The sequence below is a fragment of the Pteropus alecto genome, unplaced genomic scaffold, assembly GCF_000325575.1.
Source record: "Pteropus alecto unplaced genomic scaffold, ASM32557v1 scaffold61, whole genome shotgun sequence".
NCBI lineage: Eukaryota > Metazoa > Chordata > Mammalia > Chiroptera > Pteropodidae > Pteropus > Pteropus alecto.
This window is the reverse complement of record NW_006434835.1, coordinates 4,383,244-4,406,506: the sequence shown is the minus strand read 5'-3', so window position 1 is coordinate 4,406,506 and position 23,263 is coordinate 4,383,244. Positions and strand designations below refer to the sequence as shown.

Sequence of the window (23,263 nt, the reverse complement as noted above, 5' to 3'; positions counted from 1 at the left end):
CCTCCACGTCACACCCCGGGCCCGCCGCCCCCCGGCCGCACCCCCACTCCAGGCACTCACATTTGACACTCCTGCTCGTCCTCTGCTTGGAAGTGGTACGTCCTGTCATCTGCACGGGAAGAGGCGTTTCGTCGGTTACGAGCACGGACAGAGACTCAAAAAGAAGTGGCTTATAATTAAGCTGAACCCTCCGCTAGGAAACGAAGGACGTGTATGAAATCGTGCGCCCCCTTCCGCCATCCTTCACATGCCTGTCCTGGCTCGGCAAGTGTGGCTTTGAAATCCAAAAGGGTCCTGCCAGTTCTCATTTGGAGTCTAAAGCGACGCGGCTTCCAACAACGAAGCTATTCAACGAAAACCATCATCGGCCTCACAAAAGCTTCAGCTTTTTAAACTTGCTACAGGGTTGGCCCCCTAAAATTATTGTTGAAGCCCTCTGAAAAGTGAAAGCTTTTCCTAAAGCGACTGTCTCAGACGTTTTTCTGGCCTTCTTAGAAAACATTATGAGAAATTCTAACGACATGCTACGGGTGTGCTGTATCACATGCAGTGAACGCATGAGAACTGTGCAGTATCGATGGGACAGAAAATCTTCCTCTCACGCACGGCTGGCGTCAGCAACACTCACAAGGGCTTTGCCAGACCGCGGAGGCAGGAGAGAGGAGGGGCCGTGTGACCTGCTATTCTTGCCCGAAATGCATGACCTCAGTCCAATCGTGGGAAAGCATCAGGGAGAACCAGACTGAGGAACACGTGACCAAAGAACTGATCAATACTCTTCAAAAAAATATATATATCAGTTATGAAAGACAAGGAAAGACTACCGACCTGCCCTAGAAGACCAAGAAGAAATAGCTAACTGCAACGTGGGGTCCGGGACCAGGAAGGGACACTGTGGGAAAACTGGTAAAATCTGAGTAGATTCGGAGCCCACGGCATTGCCCCGGTGCTAGCTCCCTGCTCTGATAGATGATGTCCTGCGGCTGGTAACACGGAGTGGGCACTAGCACTGAGGTGACAGCGTCGGGCGGAGCTGGATGAGGGACACAGAAATCCTGTCTGCCATCAGCCCAGAACAAAGCGAAGGAGAAAACTGAAAAATAAAGGGAGGAAACCCAACCTCTCCACATGGCAGAGCAGTGACCCGCAGTGACTGTCGTTGGGGATGCACAGAAAACACCTGTGCCCCCTTAAAATGTGTTTTTTTATACTATGAAATCACTTTGGCTCATAGAACAATTCCTGGCAAGTTGGCTGGGCGGAGGCCGAGGCCCAGGGAGGTGCAAGGACAAGAACGAGCGTGGCCGGCAGCGAAGTCGACACTCTTCCGACCACACCACCCCCACCCCTTCTCCTGGCACCCGGGGATGAAACGACACCCTCTCTGTCCCCAGCCTGTTACTGAGGAGAGGAACAGAGTGAGGAGAGATACAGTTTAAGAGAACTGTCTCAAGCTCATAAAAAGGAACTGAACTTTGTGAGGAATGTTAGCGGCTGAGCTGGGCTGAACGGTCAGGAGTCTGCACCAGCCCGGAGCAGGGCCACCTGCCCTGCTCCCACCTTCCCCCCGGTGACACGGCCTCGCCAGGAGAGTGAGGGGGACGGGCACATCCACACCCCACGCCAGGTGGCTCCGAGTTCTCGGGAAGCGGTGCTGATGGCAGGCAGTGCCAGAGGCCTGTGTCAACCACGGAGGCACGTCGCGGCCAGACCAGGCTCAGCTCGGGGGGCGGTCAGAGCGACAAGGGGTGCAGCATGCTTCTGGCTAGTTCTGTACCCTAATGTGAGCCCTGGAGAAGCAGGGAAATACTCTGTGAAAACGTCTCCAACCGGGTCTGACCCGTTTCCAGGTTTTTCTATGACAACCCGGACTCACATAGGAGGGCAACAAAGCATTTTCACTCGATGCTCCGAGTGGAGGAGCAGCTTTGAAAATGAGCTGGAGATTAAAAAAAAAAAAGTATGTATCTGGATTCATTCTACCCCGTGGACGGGAAAGGAGAGAACTTTTTTCCGAAGATGACAATGGACTCCGGCACATTTTCAACTGTGCCTCGAACGTGGTAAGCGTTTCTGGGATCCGGGCTGGACGCCCCTGCCTGAAGACACACACTACGGGCCGGGCACTGGGGCAAGGGTGCCGATGGAACCCGGGCAAATGCCGGCTTGCCAGCGTCCACACGCAGCCACGCTTCCCCAGGACTGCCTGCGCACGCGTCTAAGGCGGCGGCGACTCACACTCGGTCGCTGGTGAGGCCCCCTTACCGTCACCCGCCCTGCTGGCGTGACCTGCACCTCCAGTTGTTCACAAGCCTGAAGTAGATGCTTCTGCACACAGGGCCTTGAACCGGGGCTCCTGCAGGGCTGCTGGAGGGGCCTGGGGCGCACTGAGGGAAGTGGCCGCACCCCTTCCATGTGTGGGCAAGCTGAGTCAGCTACATGGCAATCATGCCAATCGGTGATTGAAGGGTAACATGCTGCTTATTACGGGTTATTGCTTCGGAAATCGGAAAGGCCCTCCAGTGTTCGCTAGCCCTTGGTGACACCAGATTGCACCATCACGTGCTCTCCCTGTAACCAGACTCTCAATCGGTCTCTGGAGGCAGATGGCCCCAGCAGCGACCACACTCTAAACTATGGTCAGTTCTCCACGTTGACACTGTCTTGTACGGATCAAGAATCTGAGCAAGCGTCCATGGGAAGGGCAGGTGAATTTGGGGACCTTACTAGGCTGAGTAGGGACACAGGGTTCGAAGCAGGATAAAGTCAGTTTTATTTTACGAATCAGTGTAGACTGAAGAAAAGGACAGACACCACCAGACCCTTCCCCCATGACGCGCTGGTCAACGCGCTCCCAGAGCCGGGTCCTGAGTGGATCAGAACAAAGAGAAGAGGCCCGAGGGTGACCGCGGTGTGCCTGTCTCCTCGCCTGGCCAAGTGGTGACGACAGTCTACTCTCAGCGTGAGACTGTACAGCAAGCAACTTCCCAGCCTCCAATGACAATGCACAGACATCCTATAAAGCAGTGCTCGGGGACACGGAGGCCATGAGGCAGCGCCTTTCTTAAAATGTATGGTCGCGTTTCCCTCCATAAATATAACTCTGTGCCCAAATCCCTAGTGTCTGCCTTTTGAAAGGGGAGCTGGCCTGGTTCTCCCGTCACCCCCACCCCGGACTGTAACTGCCACATAAACTGCCAGGAACAAAAGCCCTATCATTTTCTTTATGACTTTCCACTAGTCCTTCCCTTTTTCCCTTAGGGGATGCTGAGGGAACACTCACCACGACAGATGGTTCTGTGGTGGTTCTGCTGTGTATAACCCCAAAAGACAAGCACACGGAGGCAGAAAGACTAATTCTGTGGTGAGGAAGACACAGTAACTTCAAAAATGGAGGCTTCAGGGGCTCTGCTGGAGACTCGACCCCTTTAATCCGCAGCATTTCTAACATTACCCAAATCACGGATGCCTGGACAACAGACTTGTTCTTTGTTATAATTAAGTGAAGGGATTTTAGGCTTGAGGGCTGATCTAGTATAATCTCCTTGTTTACAAATAGGAAAACTGAGGTTGGGAGCCGGGACGACGCATCTGGCTTACAGAGGCACAGGGAGAATGGGGCCGTCTTCAACGCCAAGTCCTAACCTGGGGAGACCGGCAGGCCAGCGGTGGTGAGCGGGAAAAGGAAGCACATATGTCACCCGAAATAAAGGCATTTCTCTTCGAAAAGCAACTCTTTCAAAACACTGTGTGAAGGGGACTGATGCCCTAGAAGACAGTTTAAAATAATTGCTCGGCCCAGCATCTGAGAAATAAACTTACGTGAAATAAGGTCAAAACACTTTTTCTCCTCAGGGCTGCTCTTCACCTGGCAGGTTAGTAGGTTGAGCTTCGCAGGGGGCCGGTTAGCCTGTTTAGAAACGAAAAACAGACATGGGTGGGAAGAAGTGGAAAATCACGCAGAATCATTCCTCACTGAAATACAGCAGGAACGGGGTTTCCACTAGTTCACAGACAGCTTCCAGAAGGCAGATTGCATGTAGGAAAGCACGACAGAGGCACGTCGCAGAGCGTCCTTGAATCTCAGCTCCACAGAGGACAACCGGCCCGCCCTGTAAGGGACACTCGGTGACCCACACACCCAGCCAGACAGGGGACAAGCGATGCTGGCTTTACGGTCAGTGGCGGTGGACTCCCTCAGACCAAAACGCCCCACGGCTACAGCCCGAGCTGTGTGGCCCTGATTCCCACCGACACAGACGTTGGCTGCATGACGTGGGCGTCCATCTCAATGTCTGGTGATCCCACAAGCATTTTTCTGAGCGTAAACACTCGATTCCAGGGCAAGTAATCTCATGGCACAAAAAATGACAGAAAAGTAATTTTCCCTGCTTCCTGAAGTGATGACAGATAACAGATTCATAATCCTAAATGCCAACCATCTGTCACTTACCATTCCACAAAACCAACCTTGTTCACACGTATCTCCCAACCCCTCCCACACGCACAATGGTAGCAAGAGCTCACAATACATTTTTGTTAGAAACGTGTCAAAAATGTCTAGTACGATTTCAAAAAATATCATATTTAGTCCCAAGAAGCAAAAAGTGGAGCGTGAGAAGGTAATTTCAGGAAAAAATTCTGAATGGCAAAATGCCTCTTAGAAGTCTTGGCGAAATCTCCACATATGAATGGGCTTATCTTACTCGCCTTTCAAGCTGCTAACGGAAAGATCAAATAAAATTTGATCTTTCAAATTTAATCAATCATTCTAGTTTACCCCTTCCCGTGGCCACCAGCCACCTCAAGAACATGTAAAGGCGTGGATTTGGGGTTAATCGAGACACACACATACACACCTGCATCTACCCCAGGGCAGACCCCTCTCCACTACACTCTCAGGTCGGGGGTACGGGTGGCGGGCAGTCTCCACCGCAACAGGACCGGCCCTTACAGTGCAAACAGTCTGGGTTTGGTAAAAGGAAGTCTGGATAAGCATAAGTTGGATAAACGGGCTGGTACGAGACTCTCCTGGTTTGTGGCTGTGTCAGCCTCATCTCTTAGATGAGTCACTGGAATAGTCTCCATGGCCTCAGGATGCCCATCGAAATCCCCAGATCACCGGAAATCAGTGTCAGAAAACTCCAAGTTCTGCCTAATCTTGCAAACCAAACCTTGACAGCGCCCAGTGAAGGCACCATCAATCCCATTTGGGATCTTTACCAATAGAATGACTTGGCTTGTCCAGGAGTCGATTCACCAAATGATGGATTTCTACAGTGCCAAGTAGGAGGCCACCCCATGGACACCACCGAGCACTCTGACACAGGGGTCCGGCCCTCACGAGGTCCGTGTTTGTCCTGTTGCCTCCCAGGATCACATGACTGTGCATGTGCACGTAGGTGATGCTCTCGGCTGCTTCCAAACTGCAGAGGTCCACTGAGCCCTCGACACGCGGCGAGGAATGGGATTGGTGCACTTGTGAATACAGGACGCGTCATCGTGCAATTCAGCTCCAGGACGGGCCTGTCGAATCCACCAGCATTCCTCGAGGGTCACCGTGAGAAGCCCTGGGTTAGTGGGAGACTCAGGGAGGGGTGGAAGCAGACCCTACAGGCTTTCTGCTTGCCGCAAAGGCACGGATTAGCGAAATTCCCATTTTTATCATGCCATTTCATTCTATTTTTCACTAATTTGTCAGGTCTTTAAAAGGACGTTTGTAGTCTTCCTTCTGCATGACTGGGAATCACTTAAAATGTAGACGGTGGCGAGAACCATTTCTCCCAGCTTAACACGGTCTCTGGCGGCGTGACGGTGCCATGAACTTGGCAGACGACATCTAATTAGAGTGACTTTGTCCCGAGGACCATGTCTTCCCAGGGCGAGCAAACACAATTAGCCTTGGCTAAGGGGGGTGCCAACTTGAGTTTCCACCGAATTCATCCCAGAGGTCATCGCCGTGCCTCTAAAACCCAGAAAACAACTGCACTTCACGAAGGCTGCCAGCTTCCTGGGAAGGGACTGGTTTCCTAACGGGGCACATACGCCCTGTGCTCCCACGACTTGAAGACCCGATTCTCCGCGGAGTGCCAGATACTGCTCTCAGATTCCCACCGACTCGGTCAAGTCTGAAAAATCACCCTTTTCCCCCCGATGGTCCATCAGCAAACTCAGGGAGATGCTGGCTGAACAGGCAAGCCACACGAGGAGGCAACTCCAAGCAAAGCCAAACAAAAGGGCACCTCTCAACCCTTGTTCTCAGCTGAGGTCACCTCGCATGAGTGCGTGCGGATGCTCTGAGGCTGCGGTGGTATGGGGGCGGGTGTGTGTGGCAGGGGGCAGACCCTGGCTTCCCACGAGCACCATGCACAGTGGGGGAGAGAGAAGGAGCTGGCCACAATGGAGCGAGGGCTGCCACAGGGACCACACATCGTCCAGAACAAGCACAGGGACGGCGCCCTCACCTGCCACACTTCCAGCCGCTCCTGGCCAGTGAGGCTGGGAGGCAGGACGAGGCATCCAGAGAGGGCGGGTTCCCTGAACACAAAGCACTTATTAAATGGCAAAGGGTGTGACGAGCGGAGCCGTCCGCATGCTGGTAAAGCTAATACCAACAAGTGCGCCCTCTGCCCAACGCTGCAGCAACTCCTCCAAACTGAGGGAACGAGGGCTCCGTGTCCTCCAGAGGCAGCTCACGGAACGGAAGTGACTCGAACCAGTCTACGCCGTCGGCAGAGCGTACTGGGGAGGGACACCCACTCCTGGGCTTAAGCTGCGGCCCGGGCCTGGCAGGACACTAACGACTGAACGACTTCAGAGCTGTAAACAAGCCTGGAATGGAACTCGGTCTTATTTCATAAAGCTTTCTGCATCGAGGCAGTAAACCCGAGTTAAAACGACTGAATGGAAAACCATTTGAAAGCAAAACACAGACTCGATCGCAGGCGTTTCGAGCGGGAGGGGAACCCTGACCGCCCGCTGGTCTAACGGTCTTAGTTGGAAGTGGCGGCGAAGCGAATGTGCTTCCTGCCGTCTGCGGCACCAGGCCCGGCGCACACGCAAGGACATCACGCCAGGTCCGAAGTGCACGGCCCCAGGGACGGGGTGAGCTACAGGAGGCCCGCGAGGCTGGATTTCAGAAAAGAGAAATGACCTGTATTTGCCTAGGCAAGAGACGCATTGTCTCCTAGGCCAGAGGTCCCAAGAGACCCCCACAGTACTTGACACCTCTAGTCAGCTCTACAGTGTCTCTCCTCCCCGAGGCAGACTCCATGAAAACGTGGGGCCCCCGGAGCAACGCAACCTGTGGCAAGGCTGCCCTCTGCGTGTGCCCCCATTTGATCCTTCCTTCCTCCTCAGTACTGAGAGCTGTTTCTCTGGAAGCCACTCAGAGCCATGGTCTTTCCACAGGGGCCTAAAAGGCCTGTCTGTGCCCCTGCCCAACGCTGCCTCTCACCAGAGAACTGGTGGGAACAGGGGGAGGGGGCGAGAGAGAGAGAGAGAAAAAGAGAGAGAGAGAGAGATAGAACGAGAGAGAGAGAGAGAGAGAGAGAGTGAGAGAGTATGTGTTGTGTGTGTTGGGGGGTGGGGTGGGTCAGGGTCGTCTGCATTGCCACCCACGCACGGCAGTGAGGCTGCTGGCGTGCACACAGCACCAGGCCTCCTGATGGGGCATGGGGATGCGAGCTGTCGCCAGCGCTCGAGAGCCACGGAACAGCAACCAACTGAGCTTTAGGCCTACAGGATGTCCCCGGCTCCCGTCACACTGCAGGACGTCCCCGGCTCCTGCCACACCAGGGAAGGCGACGCTGTCCCTAATGCTGCTGTGGAGAAGAGCACTGTGGTATGAGAGGCTGTGCCTGTGACTGTGGTCACAACCCCTGGTCTCAGAAAGCGAGATTCGTACATCACTGTATTCCGACTGGTTTTCAACACGCGGAGCTCGGTTTCCTGCGTGGTCTGTTTTACACAGGATGACGGACAAAGGGCTCGATTAGGCTGGGGTGCGGGGTGTGAGATTTCCATAATAAAATTACTGAAATCTGTCCCCTGGGGTTTCTGATTCCCAGAGTCCTGACCACGTAAACGCTTTCCCCGTAATGGAAAAGTAGAAATCTTCCCAAGCACGATGTTGTTTCTGGAGACAGAGGTGGCTGGGGAGCGGTTTGCTGTTTCTTTGTTTGTTTGTGCAAGTCGCGGGCTTCTGAATAAAGACCGCCTGGCTCATCAGTTATTCCTGACTCTGCTGGATAACAAAAGACAACACGCGTTCCTCGGCTGGAGAAGCGTGAACGGGGTGCAGGTGAACCAAACGGAGAAGGAACCCACCCAAGCTGCCCTCGGCAGGGAACGTCTTTAAATGGCATCCTTCATGCAGCTGCACACGCTGCGTCTGCCCCCCGCTCGTCTCCCCGCAGCAGAGACCGCGGAGTAGGAGAGGGTACTTACAGTCCCGTGGGATATCGTCAGAAACCCATTTTTGACGGAACATTTCCGTTTCTGCCACACTTTTCGGATCCTAACAGGTAAATGGGAAAAAAAGTAAGAGTTTAGGAATTCTGGACGCAGGAGGCAATGGGCGCACGAGCGAGCTGGCGACGCCTCCCACGTACCCGTCGCTTTTCTTGTAGAGGCTGCCGTTCCGCTCCGTGCCGTGCTCCTTGTTGCCCTGGGGCTGATGTAAGCTGTAGGCTGCACTCTGGCGAAGCTGTGAATCCTGGAAACGGTGAAGAAGTCGGTTTTAACCCTGTCCAGATTCCAAATTTCTAAAAAGCAGTGCACAAAGGAAACTTATGTCCTTAATTCTTTTTTTTTTTTTTAAATTAGGGAAATTTTCCTTTCTCGCCACACCAAAAAAGGAACAAAAAAACTCATTTCCAGGAACTGGTATATGCCACCTACCAGGATGGAGAATGTCAAAAACTGGTACCCCAAACTGGCCCAAAGAATGAGCCGTTTGGAAGTTACGAGATTTTACTTAATTATGAGTCTTAGGTCCCCGATGGTGACAAGAGGCTCCTGACATGCCAAAAGCAGCCTGGGGAAGGAAGGTGACCCAATGTGCTGGAAAAGCAGGGCTTTCAAGCAAAAAACAAACAAACAAACAAATAAATAAATAAAAGGAAAAAAATAGAAAGCAATGTTCTCTCTCTTCAGGCAAGTTACTTAAGCTCCCTGACTCAGTTTCCTCCTTGGAAAATAATAAAAAAAACAATACCCAGTAAGGATGGTAAACATAGTCAGGCTTGAGAAAGAAACACGTGTGAACCCCTGGTACACACAGGTACTGAACGCTGTTCACGCACTTCCTGACCCCACCAGTCCCAGGAGAGGGGCTGTGGCCCCAAACCCAAGTGCCTCAGGCTCGGGGTGGACTGCCCACTTGGTCAGCTGAGAACCTGGCTGAGGCCACCGCAACTGGGAAACTCCTACCATCAGCGTCGTAAGGGCAAGGGCCATCAGAGGAACCTGGATGTCCAATGTGCCAGACGCTATCAGAGGTCCTGGGCTGGGATGGGAGCGGCTGCCAGCGCTGGGGATTCTGGCAGGTGCGAGGGGACGGGGGCGGGGAGCAAAGCGGGGACCGAGTCCACAGGTCCACCAGGCGGGCTCAGATGTGCCCCACCCAGGTCACTTGGGGACAGAAGCAGCACAAGAACAAGGAAAACAAGTGATTTGCTGCAGGTGCAGAGCTTGTCGGAGCCAGAGCAGCAGGTGGAAGGGCATCCTGCCTCCCACTCACACGGCCCTCAGCAGGGGACGCCCAAGGGACCGGGGCCAGCCTCACCTACGCCACCAGGCAGACGACCGCCCTTGGGGAAGCCTGGCTCTGCCCAGACAATGGGAGCCAAAACGGGACAATCGGCGTGACCCAGACTGAGACGTGAAGAGCCAAATGGCGAAAGCCACGAGGGTCTGGAGGGAGCGAGCTCTAAAGGTAAAAGCAAGAGCTGGCGGAGAAGGGAGGACATTCGGGACCGAGGGGACGCGCAGAGGCACAGAGAGGCAAGCAGCAGCGGCAGCCGCCTCCACGGAAGTAAGGACAAATCACGTGGCTCACATGAAGCGTGGCAAGTGGACAGGCGGGCCTGAGTCACAGTTTCGACTTTGTCTGAAAGCAACAGTGAGCTACCTGGCTGCCTGGCAGTTTTAAAAAAGATTTCTGAAGCACAAAAGCCTTTAATGATGAAGTCCAATTTATCTACTTTTTATTATTATTATTATTATTTATGCCTACAGCACCTGGTCTTCCTAGGTGGTTTTCCATCCAAGTACTAACCAGGCCCGACCCTGCTTAGCTTCCGAGATCAGACATCGGGCTTGTTCAGGGTGGCGTGGCCACAGACCATGGACTGTTTGGCTCCCCTGGGACATGAACCCAGGGCCTTCTGTGTGTAAAGCAGACGTGCTCACACCACACTAGTGAACCACACCCTCTACCATTTCTTCTATCGTTTGTACACTGATGTCACATCTAAGAAATCACTGCCTAATCCAAGGTCATGATGATTCACACCTATGTTTTTCTCTAAAAGTTTTATAGTTTTAGCTCTTCGATTTAAGTCTTTGGTCTATTTGGAGTTAATTTTTGATTATGATGTGAGGTAGGGGTCCAAATTCATTCTTTTCCTTGTGGCCATCCAGCTGTCCCAGCATCATCTGTTGAAAAGACTATTCTTTCCTCATTGAATTATTTTGGCGCCCTTGTTAAAAATCAGTTTTTTAAGGGTTTATTTCTGGACTCTCACTTGTTTCACTGATCCACGTCTGCCCTTATGCTGGTGCTACGCTGTCCTGATAAATTACAGCTTTGTGGTAAGCTCTGAAATAAGAGTGAGTCCTGCGACTCTGCTCTTCTTTGTCATGACAGTTTTAGGTATTTTGGGTCACGTGCATTCCCATATGCATTTTAGAATCGGCTTGTCAATTTCTGTAAAAAGGCAGAAATGGGGGTTGCACTGAATCTGCAGATCAATTTGGGAAGAACTGGCATCTTAGCAACACGAAGTCTCCCATTCCATAAACACAGGTTGTCTAGCACTGACTTCTTAACTCTGAAATGTATATGGGATAACTCTGCAAAAAAAAAAAAAGGAAAAAGAAAAAAAATCTTCATCTGGGAAATCAATAGTGTGCTCAGGCATTCCATTATCGAACTGACAACAAAGCCCGAACAAAGAGACCCCAAAATAAGAGAAATGTCCTCATTTTCCGCAGGGAGTTCACAAAGCACTTAGGCCTCCTGACAGCTAGAGCCAACAGCTCGTCCACTGGGTGAGGATGGGCCCAGTTTCCACATTCTCTCAGAAGGGCAGCATATTAGCACTAGAAATTTAGAACAGACCCGGCTTTACTCATCACTGGGAATAAACACAGTGGAGAGGAAATGGAGAATTGCTGCTCACCTACATGAATCTCTGTGAAAGACTAAAAATACACCCGTCAAAAGACTAACCCGCACAGCCAAGAAATACGTCTACTGATCCGGGGAGGGAAAAAGAAGCCCTGCACGAAATAAATGGTGACAACCTGCTAAAAGTGTTCGTGTCGAGCATATTAATCAGAACTCTTTACAGGTCTCATGAAGAGAATAAAGGACGCTACACTTTTCAACAAAATCAGACCCTACGCCAGAAGTGAGGGAAGTAATTACTGTTTTATTCTTCAGACCAGGCATTTCTTGAATCAATTAAAAATGCAGGCAAATTGAAGCTGTAAAATCTTAAATGTGTACATAAGAGCAATATAATTTAACAGGAAATTGAACCTGCTTTAGAACTAATTATGTTAGCATCCTCAAGGTGACTTCTAGGTGACCCAACAAGAAGGCTCGCTTTCACAGGTGTTTGATATTAACACGTGATCAAGTAAAGGGGTGAATAATGAAGTTGGCCCTTTCACGTGACCAAAATTTTGATTTCATAAAATATAATCCAAGGGAAAAGAGCCTTTCTGAGGAGGAGAAGAAGAATCTAACACATAGAGAGGCAACTGGCCAGGAGTCCATGCTGCCCTGATTCTCGGAGGCTGTCCATTCCCCAGACAGCCAGGACGGCCTACGATGGACTAAGTGAGCCTCGCCGTGTGCAGACTCTGTCTGAGGCACGCGGGCTAAGTGGGCATTCTACGGACCTTCAGAAAGCTCTCATAAAATTCTATCAATAGCCATGCATCCTCTATCCTGCGACACCTAGACAAGTCCTCAGATCCCAGGCACTGTCCACGTGTGGCCTTGTGAAATGTTAGCCATCAGGTCCTGCCAAGACGGAAACCACCTAGAAGAGCAGTAGACTTCATATCTGAAATTTTTAGGAACAAGGTAAAAAAGGGTCATTATCTATAATTATACACATACAGGTTTACACATGACGTCAGAAGTATCCCTGAGCACTCGAAGACTCTAGAACATCATAAAAAGTTTACACTCTGTCCACCTCTCAGTCTGTACTCAGACAATTCTTGTGATGAACGGGTTGCCAAGCGTCACCTTAAAGTTTCTCTGCCAAGGGAGGGCTGTGCTGTCCATTCAACTCACTCAGCGTCTGCCCAGGCATCACAGGTACGCCCGCCCACACGCTGCTGGAGGCTTTGCTAAGCAAGCACTAAGCCACGGTCTAAGAACGGTGTTTTCAAATCTCACTGCCACCTGTTCTCTATTATTTCTAGGTAGTTTTTAAAAAGATTCTGTCTGACGCATGATAGTAAAGTCACACGATAGAGCGGAAAGAGAACAGGCCTGCAGTGGAATAGATCAGGATTCAAATCCTGACTCCGACACTACGGAGTGCATTCCAGCAAGTGTGTATACCCTCTATCTCTCAGACTCAAGTTGTGAACGTGGGCTAATACCACCTGCCCTGCCAGGCGGTGTCCGGATCTCTGGTCACGCCTGTAAGGTGCCTGGAAAAACCTGAGAAGTGAGGCTGGTAGGAACTGCTGTGACAACGGATAACAGCTTCCTGGCCAGAGCGAGGGGTCAGCTGCATCCCTGATCCATCCTCCAAACCCTCATTCCCAACACACACGCTCCCGCCCCTCTCTGCGGAGACATCCCTTCTTGGAGCTCATCTCACTGCACCCCAGTGACTTTTCTGACCACATCCCCAGACTGGGAGCCCCTTAGAAAGTGAGAACGGCATCTATCTTATCCTGTTTGTGCGGTACTGGCTTAGAGTAGCCGCTAAGAAATGGTAGCTGAAATGTGTGAATAAACGAACAAGTCCTCCACTAAGGCAGAAGTGAAGGCCAGTGCTCAGCCGCCCAGGCGCCTGGCAGGGAACGGACGGCTGCCAGCGGGTTCTAAGGCCGGATTCAGGCATGAGAAAACATGCGACCCTCGGCCAGAAAGCCAAGGTCAGAAGAGAATATGGCTGTCGTGGGCCTCTGTGACCTGGACAGCACGTGCTAGCCAGCCACATCCCACCAGACAAGGACACTGAAGGTGCGGGGGAGCAAAGCTGAGAAAAAGAGAGACCCACATGGCCATTTCCCGGAGGCCGGGTCCCACCCCAGCTGCACAGGGCTGGGTTCCCGACCTGGAACCTCAGAGCCCGCGTGCCCACGACCAGGTTTCGGCAGAGAATCCGCCAGCGCTGCAGTGGGATCCGACCCGGCAGAATGCCCCGGGGGCGGGCACACGTGAGATGGGGAAGGCAGGGGAAGGTGAGGTGGTCAGGGAACAGGCAAAAACCGGCAGGAAGGGTTCAACTTCGCAGAAGGGATCCTTCCCGAATGTTATAGTGATGGTGCATGTATAGGTGTTTCCCATGATTTTCCAACTCTTCTATAAATGTGAAAATTTTCATAATAAAATAATAGAAAAACCGCAGCATGCTCGTCGCAGAGGGCAGAAATACCAGAAACAAAATACGAATGTCAGTGATTCGGAGGCATGAGGGGGGCTGGGATCACAATGGCACTGTCTCCTCTCCCAAGTGTCACCACAGGGCGACAGGGAGCGGCAGACCGAAGCCACCAGATGTAACCACCACACTCTTCACGTAGACCTTTGAGCGGCTCCTAGATCGTGCACCTTCCTCGGGGCACGTTACCTAATTTCCATGAGCTGTAACTGTGCCTAATTTCCATGAGCTGTAACTGTGCAGTCAGAATTTTTGTGACACTGAATACAAACCACCAACACCTTCAGTATTCTGACCCACGGAAGAGAATCCAAAAAAAGGGGAATGAGAGCCTGAACGACAGTGTCCAAAATGCCAATTCTCATTGCAACTGGAAGCACACGAGATGGAACCCCCAAGAAATTACTTAAAAATCTATCAAATTTAACACACATGTTTGGTTATTACTTGGGATTGTATCCACAGAAAGTCCAATTTCTGGAATATCACCATCAAAAAGCAATGCAGAGTGAGATACACAGAAGATTTTCTATATTTCACATTCCCAACCAGGAGACGGCTGAATCCGGTCTTTGGACTTCTAGCCAAGAGCGTGGCAGCAAAGAAGCTTCACTTGACCCCTGCGTGTACTCTGAGGCAGATGAGTTGGCCAACAAAAACCACAGAACAACAAACCATAATGACTTCTGGTCTGTGCTGGTAAATGTTTGACTTTTCTGCAAAGCCATAAATAACCAGCTTTCCGACAACAGCGTTTCCCCGAAACCCCGAATTCTGCACAGCCCAAGCAAACTCGGCCCTTGCACTGTGCCCACGGGCCTACTGAGCCCCAGCAGCTGCTCGCTTTTGTTTCGGTCCAGGGCTCCGCTTCACAGGGCCGAGCCTCCTTCTCAGACAAAAGCAGCTCAAGCGCCCCACTGATGTGTTTGGGTACGGGCTGCCGCCGAGGCGTCGGCTCCCACGCCTGGCACCACTTCTGGTTACGGTCAAGCCACTAATTTCGTCACACTCCAAGTTCTTTTTTGTTTCCTTTTCTGCTTATATTCCCAACTTGGGAACATCAAAGTGTCAGCTGTGTGTTCTCTAGACTGGGAGGAAGTCACCATGCAGTGGGTAATTTCTAGCACTAATATACAATGACCTCGATCTGCCAATCTCTCACTTAGCTGACCCACGTTTACCAAGAGCCTTCTCGATGAGCAATAAGGCGCCACAGCGTGATAGCAGGACAGGCACAGGAGACAGGAGGGCATCCTCAAGCTGCTCAAGGTCTAGCCGGAGAAAAAGCGTCTATGTGCTTGAAGACACTGCCAAACACCCACAGGGAATGTGGTGTGATTGAAATAAGTCTAACAAACGTGCTACGTGAACTCAGGCGACCGGGGCTGGGTGAGCCGAGGCGGCTCTCCGGGGCTGGGACCAGGACAGGCAGTATTCAGTTACGCAGTACAAGGGGTGGGAGGACAGCGAGGGGCGGGGGTTGCTTCATCTTCACAGAGGAACAGCAGCAAACACAGAGACTGTAAACCCGGATAATACAATTTCCATTTCACCGATATTTGTGCATTCAGTTTCTTTAGCCTTTAACAAAACCCACTGCTATCGAAAGACAAAGTGTTAACATTTTAAATGCTACTAATCATTAATATATACACGGAAGAAACTTTTTTGAAGTTCATGAGGAAAGCATGCAAAATTCTCCAATTTATTAAAATACTGAACTACTTACTCTCCTAGACTTCGGTCACAAAAGGTAAATGCATTTGGGAGAAAAACAACAATATTCAGTTACAGTATAGGAACTTAAAACAAAACAGAGCAGACCAAACCGCCAACAGTGAACTTTACGTTCCGCTAAGCAGTGTAATAGAGTTATTCATCCAAAATCTACTAGCGATACATTTAGATATATTTCTTTATAGACGAGGAAGTGGATTTATGTTAAATTTCACATTATAATATCCACACTGTAGTAAACATATCATAAAATTAATTACCTTAGAAATTTACTTTTTAATGTTTTTTAACGAGCCCCCAAAGCACAATTATCACTGCAAATGTGTTAGCATCAGAGAAGCGATTACACGAAAACGATGATGCCAGAGAAACGCGGGTTCCCCCGGCCCGTTAGAACGCGGCTGCGAAAAATCCAGCTCCTCACGCTGCACTGACAGGGCCAGGGCTGGAGTCGTCCGAGGGCCACCCGCTACCTGCTGAGGACCACGTGGGCAGAGGCCACGTACGTCAGGGCAGGGAAGCCCGGGTCCCAGGAAGAAGTTCGGTGGCGTAAATAATGCGCGTCTGTGGGACAGAGACGCTGAAGAGCGACTTGCCCAGCAACCGACAGAGCAGGAAGGGGTTGCGCCCTGCGCCGAGGCCATGGAACGTACCTAAAGAGCTGGCTCTCTTAAACCAAACCTCGAGAACCGAATGGTTCGGTGCTGCTCGCTATGGCCCCGGCGTGAACTGTGAGCACCTGGAAGACGTGGATTTCACCTCGGTCCCCAAGGCTCCGAGACAGAGCAGCACGACAGCCATCCTTCAAAATTAAATGCCCTCACCTCTTTCTGTTCGACCTGCAAGGCTGATTTCAAAATATCTCGAAGCTGTATCAATTGCCTTCTTTCTTCATCCTGGGCCTGTTTGATCTTTAAGAAAGCAAAACGAAACAGACAGAGGCACGGCTGAGTACAGTGAGTGCGGAGCCCACGGGGCATGCGCACATCAGTGCGACCCCTGCCGCCTTCGCCCGTCAAACCTCCCCAGCCAGGACGGGATGGGGACGGGGACCCCATGCTCTGTGAGACACCATCGGGCTGTTAGCTCCTGGGTGGCGCAGCATGTAAACACAGGATTATACAGAAGTGACTCTTTCATGAAAGTGTTTCGACGCTGGTGTGGGAGGGAAGTGGCCACTCACCGTGTGAAGGTCTGTTGACAGTGTTTCGATGGAAGGCTTGAGGCTTTCTACTGCTTTCAGTCCATCCTGGAAAAAACTAGGAGGAAAAGAGGAGAAGCGCGACAGTGTTTCACAAAGGAGAAAACGATCTCGTTAGATGGAGTTTTTAACTTCTGCAAAGGGTAGTGACTGAAATCGTTTCTGTAATTCCCAGGGGGAAAGACTGTACGAATCGTACCTTAAAGTATCAGTCAAACCAAGAATAAACAGACACTCAAAACTATGAGAAGTGACTAGAGAAGGAACTGCAATGCGCCAAATGTTTTTAACGTTTCTCGCCCCATTAAAATGAGCCCCAAGTTTTCAGTTTGTAATGGGAGACAGGACTCTGCTGAATGAGACAGCGAAGGCTTTGGTGAAGAGTCTGAGGCGGGAAAAGCACAGGGTGCAAACAAGAACAAGACCCTAAAAAATGTTCCTTGGCAGGTGGGAGCTAAGTGCAAGAAAGAACGCAGGGAAAAACTGAGCTCGCGGGACGCGCACGAGGCCCAACACCCCATCTGCAGAGTACAGAGAACTGCGACCCAATATCAAAAGGAACCTTTTTTTTTTTTTTAAAGCTCAGAACTCAGTGCTTGCGAACTCATTCATAACAAGTGATTCCTGGAACACAACAGAAGCTGGACGAGCTTTCCGGCAGCAACGGCGGACTGATGTCCAGCCCTCCCTCTGAAGCACGTTGTGTATGATACACGGCCCTTTGACGGGAATGAAGAAAATGCTTCTGAACGAGTTCACGACAGTTCCAAACTATGACAAGGCCTATACTGCCTATGTGAGTTGGCCCCTGCCTATGTCCCCAAGCTTCGACCCACACCATCTACCCCCTTCATTCACTGCATTCCAGACACACTGGCCTTCTCTCTATGGCCACCAAGTCCTTCAAGCCTCAGGCCCTTTGCACATGCTCCCCCCGCCCCCGCCTTTAATGAGTTCTCTCTGCAGCGTATCTTCTGGTTCGTCTGGCAGATTCCCGCTCATTCTTCAAGTTTTGAGATACATATCACCCAGTGAGGCTTTCGAGATTCCCTCACTGTAAAAGATTCCCCCACTTGCTACATGCTCTGAGCATTCCGTCTTTTACCTCAAACTTACTACAGCAACCACTATGTATTCATGAGTGTGATTATTTAAAATGTAATTCCGCCATCAGACCTGAGGTTCTAGGGGGGTACGACACAGTGTCCACAAAGCCTGCCACATTTCAGGCTACAACGTTTGGATAAAGAAGTAAAGGAAGGAAGGAAGGAGGGAGGGAGGGTCTGCAGCTTCTGCCAGCGTGCTGGATACAAGGAGACCAACCTCAAAACTGATTTGGGTTTCACGTGTGTTCATGTGGGGTGACGCTTATTACTTTGAAACTCAGCAACGGTCCTGTGGGAATTTCCTGTTTCATGTATGTAAAAAACAGGAGGGGCTGTAGAAACAACGTAACATGACACTTAACACAGTAACTCCACGGGGTGGGGGGCGGTGGAGGGAATGACATGCACCAGGTTACGGGCTGTGAACTGTTACTAGTTATTGAGTCACAGAAGCCGGGCTATTCGGATTTTCTTACCTTTTAGACATATACGTAATTCTTAATTTTATATTATATTTTCATTCCTCTATTTGACTTAACTCATTCTTTTGAATATAGATATAAGAATTATGTCAGAATGTTATAATGATTTCTGCACATGTCTGTTCCCACTGTCAGGGCAGAGATGCCTCATCTTATGCACCTCCATGCCTTCCGCTTCCAACACAACGGCCAGCACCCAGCGGGTAGTCCTTTTAAATTGAAAAGGAAATTTAGAAGAACAAACCTAAGAACGAGAAACTGTGTTTTCTCTCTTGTCATGAACTCATCTGGTTCTGATGTCTTCTTTCAGTTATATGTTTTTTCTTTATGTAACTATTTCCTTAATCACTTCAAATTCTTATAAAATAGGGGGAAAGAAGGAAGAGGAAGGAGGTGGGGAGGGAGAGGGGGAAGGAGAGAGAACGCAAACCCTGGGAGAGGGAGTAGGAAAAATATCCTAGGAGAGCAACCCGGGCCTTTCCTGGGGAAGGGAGCAGGTGCACTGCTCCTAGAATCTCTGTGCCTGGCAACTGTCCCCATGGCGAGACGGAGCCCCGCAGTGGAGCCGAGGGCTCAGAGAGGTGCCTCTCACCAGAGACACCGTGCCCAGAGTGACGCCGGACTGTGTGCCCGGAATAATGAAACAATCTGGGCTTAAGATTTGGATTTCATCTTTGTGATCCCCTAGGCAGTCTTGACCACCTACCTAGGAAACCTCCTCCCTCTGAATTTTTAAAATCCCTCTTTCTGCGCCCCTCACATGGAGGCAGGTTTTGGCACCTGGCTCCCGCTTCAGTTGGAGTCAGTCCTGGCCTTGGGGAAAGCTTCACAGAAAGGGCCTCGTCGCTGCTGTGCTCTCATCACTGTCACCTTCCTAAGCAAAAACCCCCGCACACTTCTCTTAGGTTGGACCCATTAACACTTTCCCAAGCTTCAAACACTTACCATTAATATTACCAAATACAAACTTTGTTCTCGTAAATGCTTTCCAGCCCGCCTGACCAAACTCTCGAGCCTTTACGACATACCCCCTTAGATTCAGTCTCCAAGCTCCCACCCAGCAGCCGGCCTCCGCGTCCTCTGATAGCCTTCAGGACAGCACACGACACTTGTGGCCGGTGACCGGTGTGCCTTCTGGGCCCCGACCCCCTCACTAGGCCCCGACCCCCTCACTAGGACAAGCTTCTCAGGGCAGGAAACTGCGTCTCACGCAATGCTGCACCCCGAGCTCAAGCACCGGCTGGTCAGGTGGTTCTCAGCAGGGGTTTGCTCAAAAATCAAATCACTTCAACATTCACCACCACCGTTTAGAACACGACCGTTTTTGTCTGCTTTATTGTTACTGTTTTAAAGACTGCCTGATTTCTAGATTCCACTAGAGAGAAGGATCAAGGGAACGGAGATGCAGATTCTTTTCTTAAATGAAATAAAAGACAAAGAACGTGAAGTGCCCTTCAAGAACGCCTTAAGTGAAAAGTAAAAGTGAGTGCAAAGCAGAACGATGCACGTCTCAGTAGTTCTAATGTGACCACCACTCATGGCTCCCAGAATCCAGTCCCCACGAGGAGGCTGCTGCAGCCCCGCAGAGGGTGGCAGCACAGGAGAGAACGCCCTCTAACTCGGCCCACGGGCACCACGCTGTGCTCCTGGGGGTGACGAGTGGAGACAGGGAATGTTAAATGGGGGACACAAAGGGACCCCCAGATGGATGAACACTGCATGGCCACAGGCTCCTTTGTCCAATGGCTGGGTCCCTCAGGCTCCGTGTCTTTCCCCCCAAATACAAATTAAAACAGTAAAAGCTATGGAATGATTTGAAAAGCATGTAGTGTACACACACACACACACACACACGAAGTGAGAGACAATTCATCGTTTTGAAAGGTTACTGACTCATGACCATAAAAGGCCAACTCGCTCGCTTTTCCACAAGTGGTCCGTTGCTACCCAACTGATCAGTTTGGGCAAAATAAAGAGAAAAAAAGGAAATCCCAGAATAGTTTCTTTTTAAAAATAAAATATCTGCAAGGAAGCGACCCATTTCCTAAAAATGCTTCACATAAGGTTAGGAGGATAAGAACTGAAAAAGTAATTTGTATGTTAACCACGAGTTAGAATTCTGAGTCTCTGTAAAGTAACTCATCGTGAAAAGCCTACAATCAAGGGGTCTTCTTCCACCCTGAGGCCGTGTTCCCAGGCTGGCCCCTTCTCTGCACCCAGGATGGATCGCACGAGCACACGTGGCGGTGCCGTGTCACCAGAGCTGTGTGATGATTCCACAGCAGAGCTCAGAGTGACTCACGGCTGTAACTACGAGCCAGGTGGACGCGCCACACGCTGTCGATGGAAAAAGTAAATGTCATGGCTCCGTCCCTGTCCCCGGGGAGCGTGCCAATATACGAAAGATGCCCTCCTAGACACACGAGGGAAAACCGGAACAACTTCAAGGTAGCAGGCACATCCGAGCCAGGTCTGAGGGAGTGACAGGTGTTGGGGGACGGCAAGGGAACAGGATGACATTCTAGGAGATGGGAACAAGGGAACAACGTGGGCAAAGGCACATCGTGTGGGGCACAGTCTGCTTGGAAAAGGCAGTAGACGGGTGTGGCAATTAGACCTCCAAAGGTCTGTCACACGGCCCACACCTCCAGTGGCACCGAGCACCAGCAGGAGCTCCAGACAAACTTGTGGAATGAATCTTCTGCTGAGGACTTTTCAAGAGCTCCCAGTCTGTTTGCGATAAAACCTAAAACTTTAACTAAGACTCCCAAGGCCGTCCAGGTCTCTAGGGCTTAAGTCAAGCTGGCCCTTTTCCTGCTTCAAGACTGTGACTTCGCCTGGAATGTTCCTCTTTTACTCTTTACCTGCTAACTCCTACGCATTCTTTTGGCCTCAGAATATATGTCTCCACGAAGAGCCCTACAGCTAATTCAAGAAGCATCTGAGTACCTACTATGTGCTAGGTACTGTATTCTAACTGCTGGGAAATGCAGCAAGGAACCAAAAACGGAAGAAGAAAACCCTGCCTCTGCCTCAATCTTAACCTCAATTAGGTCCTTCTAGTATATTCTTTCTTGGAGTCCTATACTTTAGAACACGTTTTGAAGGTCCGATTATAAGTTAGTTTGCTGCAGTCCGACTCCCCCACTGGCCGGGAGCAGGAGCCGGGTCTGGAACGTACATTACTCCATCTCCAGCACCTAGGACAGTGCCTGACACTCGGCACGGGCTCAGCAGGCGTGAACGAGCCAGGGGCCTGTTTATATTAGCAACTGGGGATCGGGGAGCTGAAGGAGCACGAGCCAAAGGAAAGACAACGAGGCTGAGAGATGAGGGCCAGAGTGCGAGCGGCTGACGGATTCGGCAGAGCTGAGCGCTCAAGGCAGCTTCGAAATGAACGTTTTCCCTCCTCTCCTCTGCTCGACACTGGCATCTGCTTTACGGGGTACGTGATACGTGAAAGCAGGCCCTTAGTTTAACGCACTGCATTAACACCATCTCATTTCTCTCAGCAAACAAAAACCATCTGAGAATCACGTGTCAAATCGAATGTTTGCCTCTCTACAAAAAGGGCAAAAATAAATATAGTTGATGATTACTATAGATTTCTATATTGTTTATTTCTATTTTCATTCTCAAACCATAAAATTCACCCTTTGAAAGTATACAATTCAGTGGTTTTTAGCATATTCACAAAGTTGTCCAATCACCAGCAACGTCTAATTCCAGAACATTTTTATTACCTGTCCTCCCAAAGCCGCCTGTACCCGGAAGCAGGAATTCCCCACTCCCACCTGCCCCCAAGCTCTGGCCATCGATCACTAAGCTGCTTCTGTCTCTGGATTCGCTTGCTCCTGACCTTTCGAATAAACAGAATCACACAACGTGTGATTTGGTGTCTGGCTTCTTTCATTTGACGTGTTTCGAGGTCCATCCATGTTGTCATCTACATCAGTACCTCATCCTTTTCGCTACAGATTTTCACATGAGTGTTGACTGTTCCTCGATGTAATACTACAGATCTACTAGAATTGGCCATAAGGAGAGACACATTTGAAATAACATAACGAAGAAAAAGAACTTACTTGCACTGGGCGTGAAAATATTTGATCAGATTCTGAAGTAAGTCCACTCCCTTTTTAATCTTAATTTCATTGACCTTCAGCAGATACTATGAAAAAAGAAAACAAAAGGAAGAATGTCATAAATATAAGCGAATACGAGCTTAACATGAGCTTCTGAGGACAGACTACCTCTTCCGGTTCGCTGACATCTTTCGCTGTGGGGAGAGCTCATGGTAGAGGTCTGATATTTTCGGAATGCCATCTCTAAATGTTTCCTTTAGTTTGGTGCCATATGAATTATCTGACTTACAGGCATTAAATGTTCAACATGAAGTGCCGAGAACTTCTGGTCATAAGGTATCTTCACTCGCTCGGAGTCACACGGAAGCATGAGGATGGTTAGGATAAACGGGACTTGACCGTTCTGGATATTCCTGTCTGCACAGTTCTGTCCGGGACCCCTTCTCCAGGCAGGTCACCATCCAGAACACTAACTACTAAGCTTGTGTGGCTGAGACTCTTGGCGCCATGTCTCTAATCCTAAGACGCTTCCCTGACACTTAAAAAAAAAATGTGACTGTGATAAAAAACAAATTTTAAATGGAAATGAATTAAAGCCACTTTTAACTTGGAGAATTCATTAACAAGCACTAAGACATCAAGAAGCCCCAGGGATCTGCAAAACCAGCGTCAGGAAATACACTTGCTCTCTGCTAAAGGTTTATAGAACGAAGACTGCAAAAATTCCCTCTCCCTGCACCGTCAGGACGTGGTAGGAAGAACTCCAGGAACATGTGATCTCTGACACTGG

The 23,263-nt window shown here is 50.3% G+C and overlaps 1 protein-coding gene, 1 long non-coding RNA gene and 1 pseudogene across 2 annotated transcripts in view; all 3 read right to left on the bottom strand.

Moving 5' to 3' along the window:
• Positions 1-23,263, bottom strand: part of ASAP2 (ArfGAP with SH3 domain, ankyrin repeat and PH domain 2) — a 93,732-nt gene that overhangs the window by 33,986 nt on the left and 36,483 nt on the right. The window contains exons 7-13 of the mRNA XM_025045790.1: positions 22,474-22,559; positions 16,783-16,858; positions 16,424-16,510; positions 8,613-8,716; positions 8,449-8,518; positions 3,823-3,910; positions 61-109 (exon numbers count right to left, since the gene is read on the bottom strand). Of these exons, the coding sequence (XP_024901558.1) occupies positions 61-109; positions 3,823-3,910; positions 8,449-8,518; positions 8,613-8,716; positions 16,424-16,510; positions 16,783-16,858; positions 22,474-22,559 (560 nt within the window). The remainder of the gene's footprint in view (positions 1-60; positions 110-3,822; positions 3,911-8,448; positions 8,519-8,612; positions 8,717-16,423; positions 16,511-16,782; positions 16,859-22,473; positions 22,560-23,263) is intronic.
• Positions 10,231-10,346, bottom strand: LOC112478587 (annotated as a pseudogene).
• Positions 15,541-16,413, bottom strand: LOC112478496. The gene is made up of 2 exons (XR_003045871.1): positions 16,253-16,413; positions 15,541-16,163 (listed from the first exon to the last, which is right to left on the bottom strand). It is a non-coding gene; the product is annotated as an uncharacterized LOC112478496 (long non-coding RNA).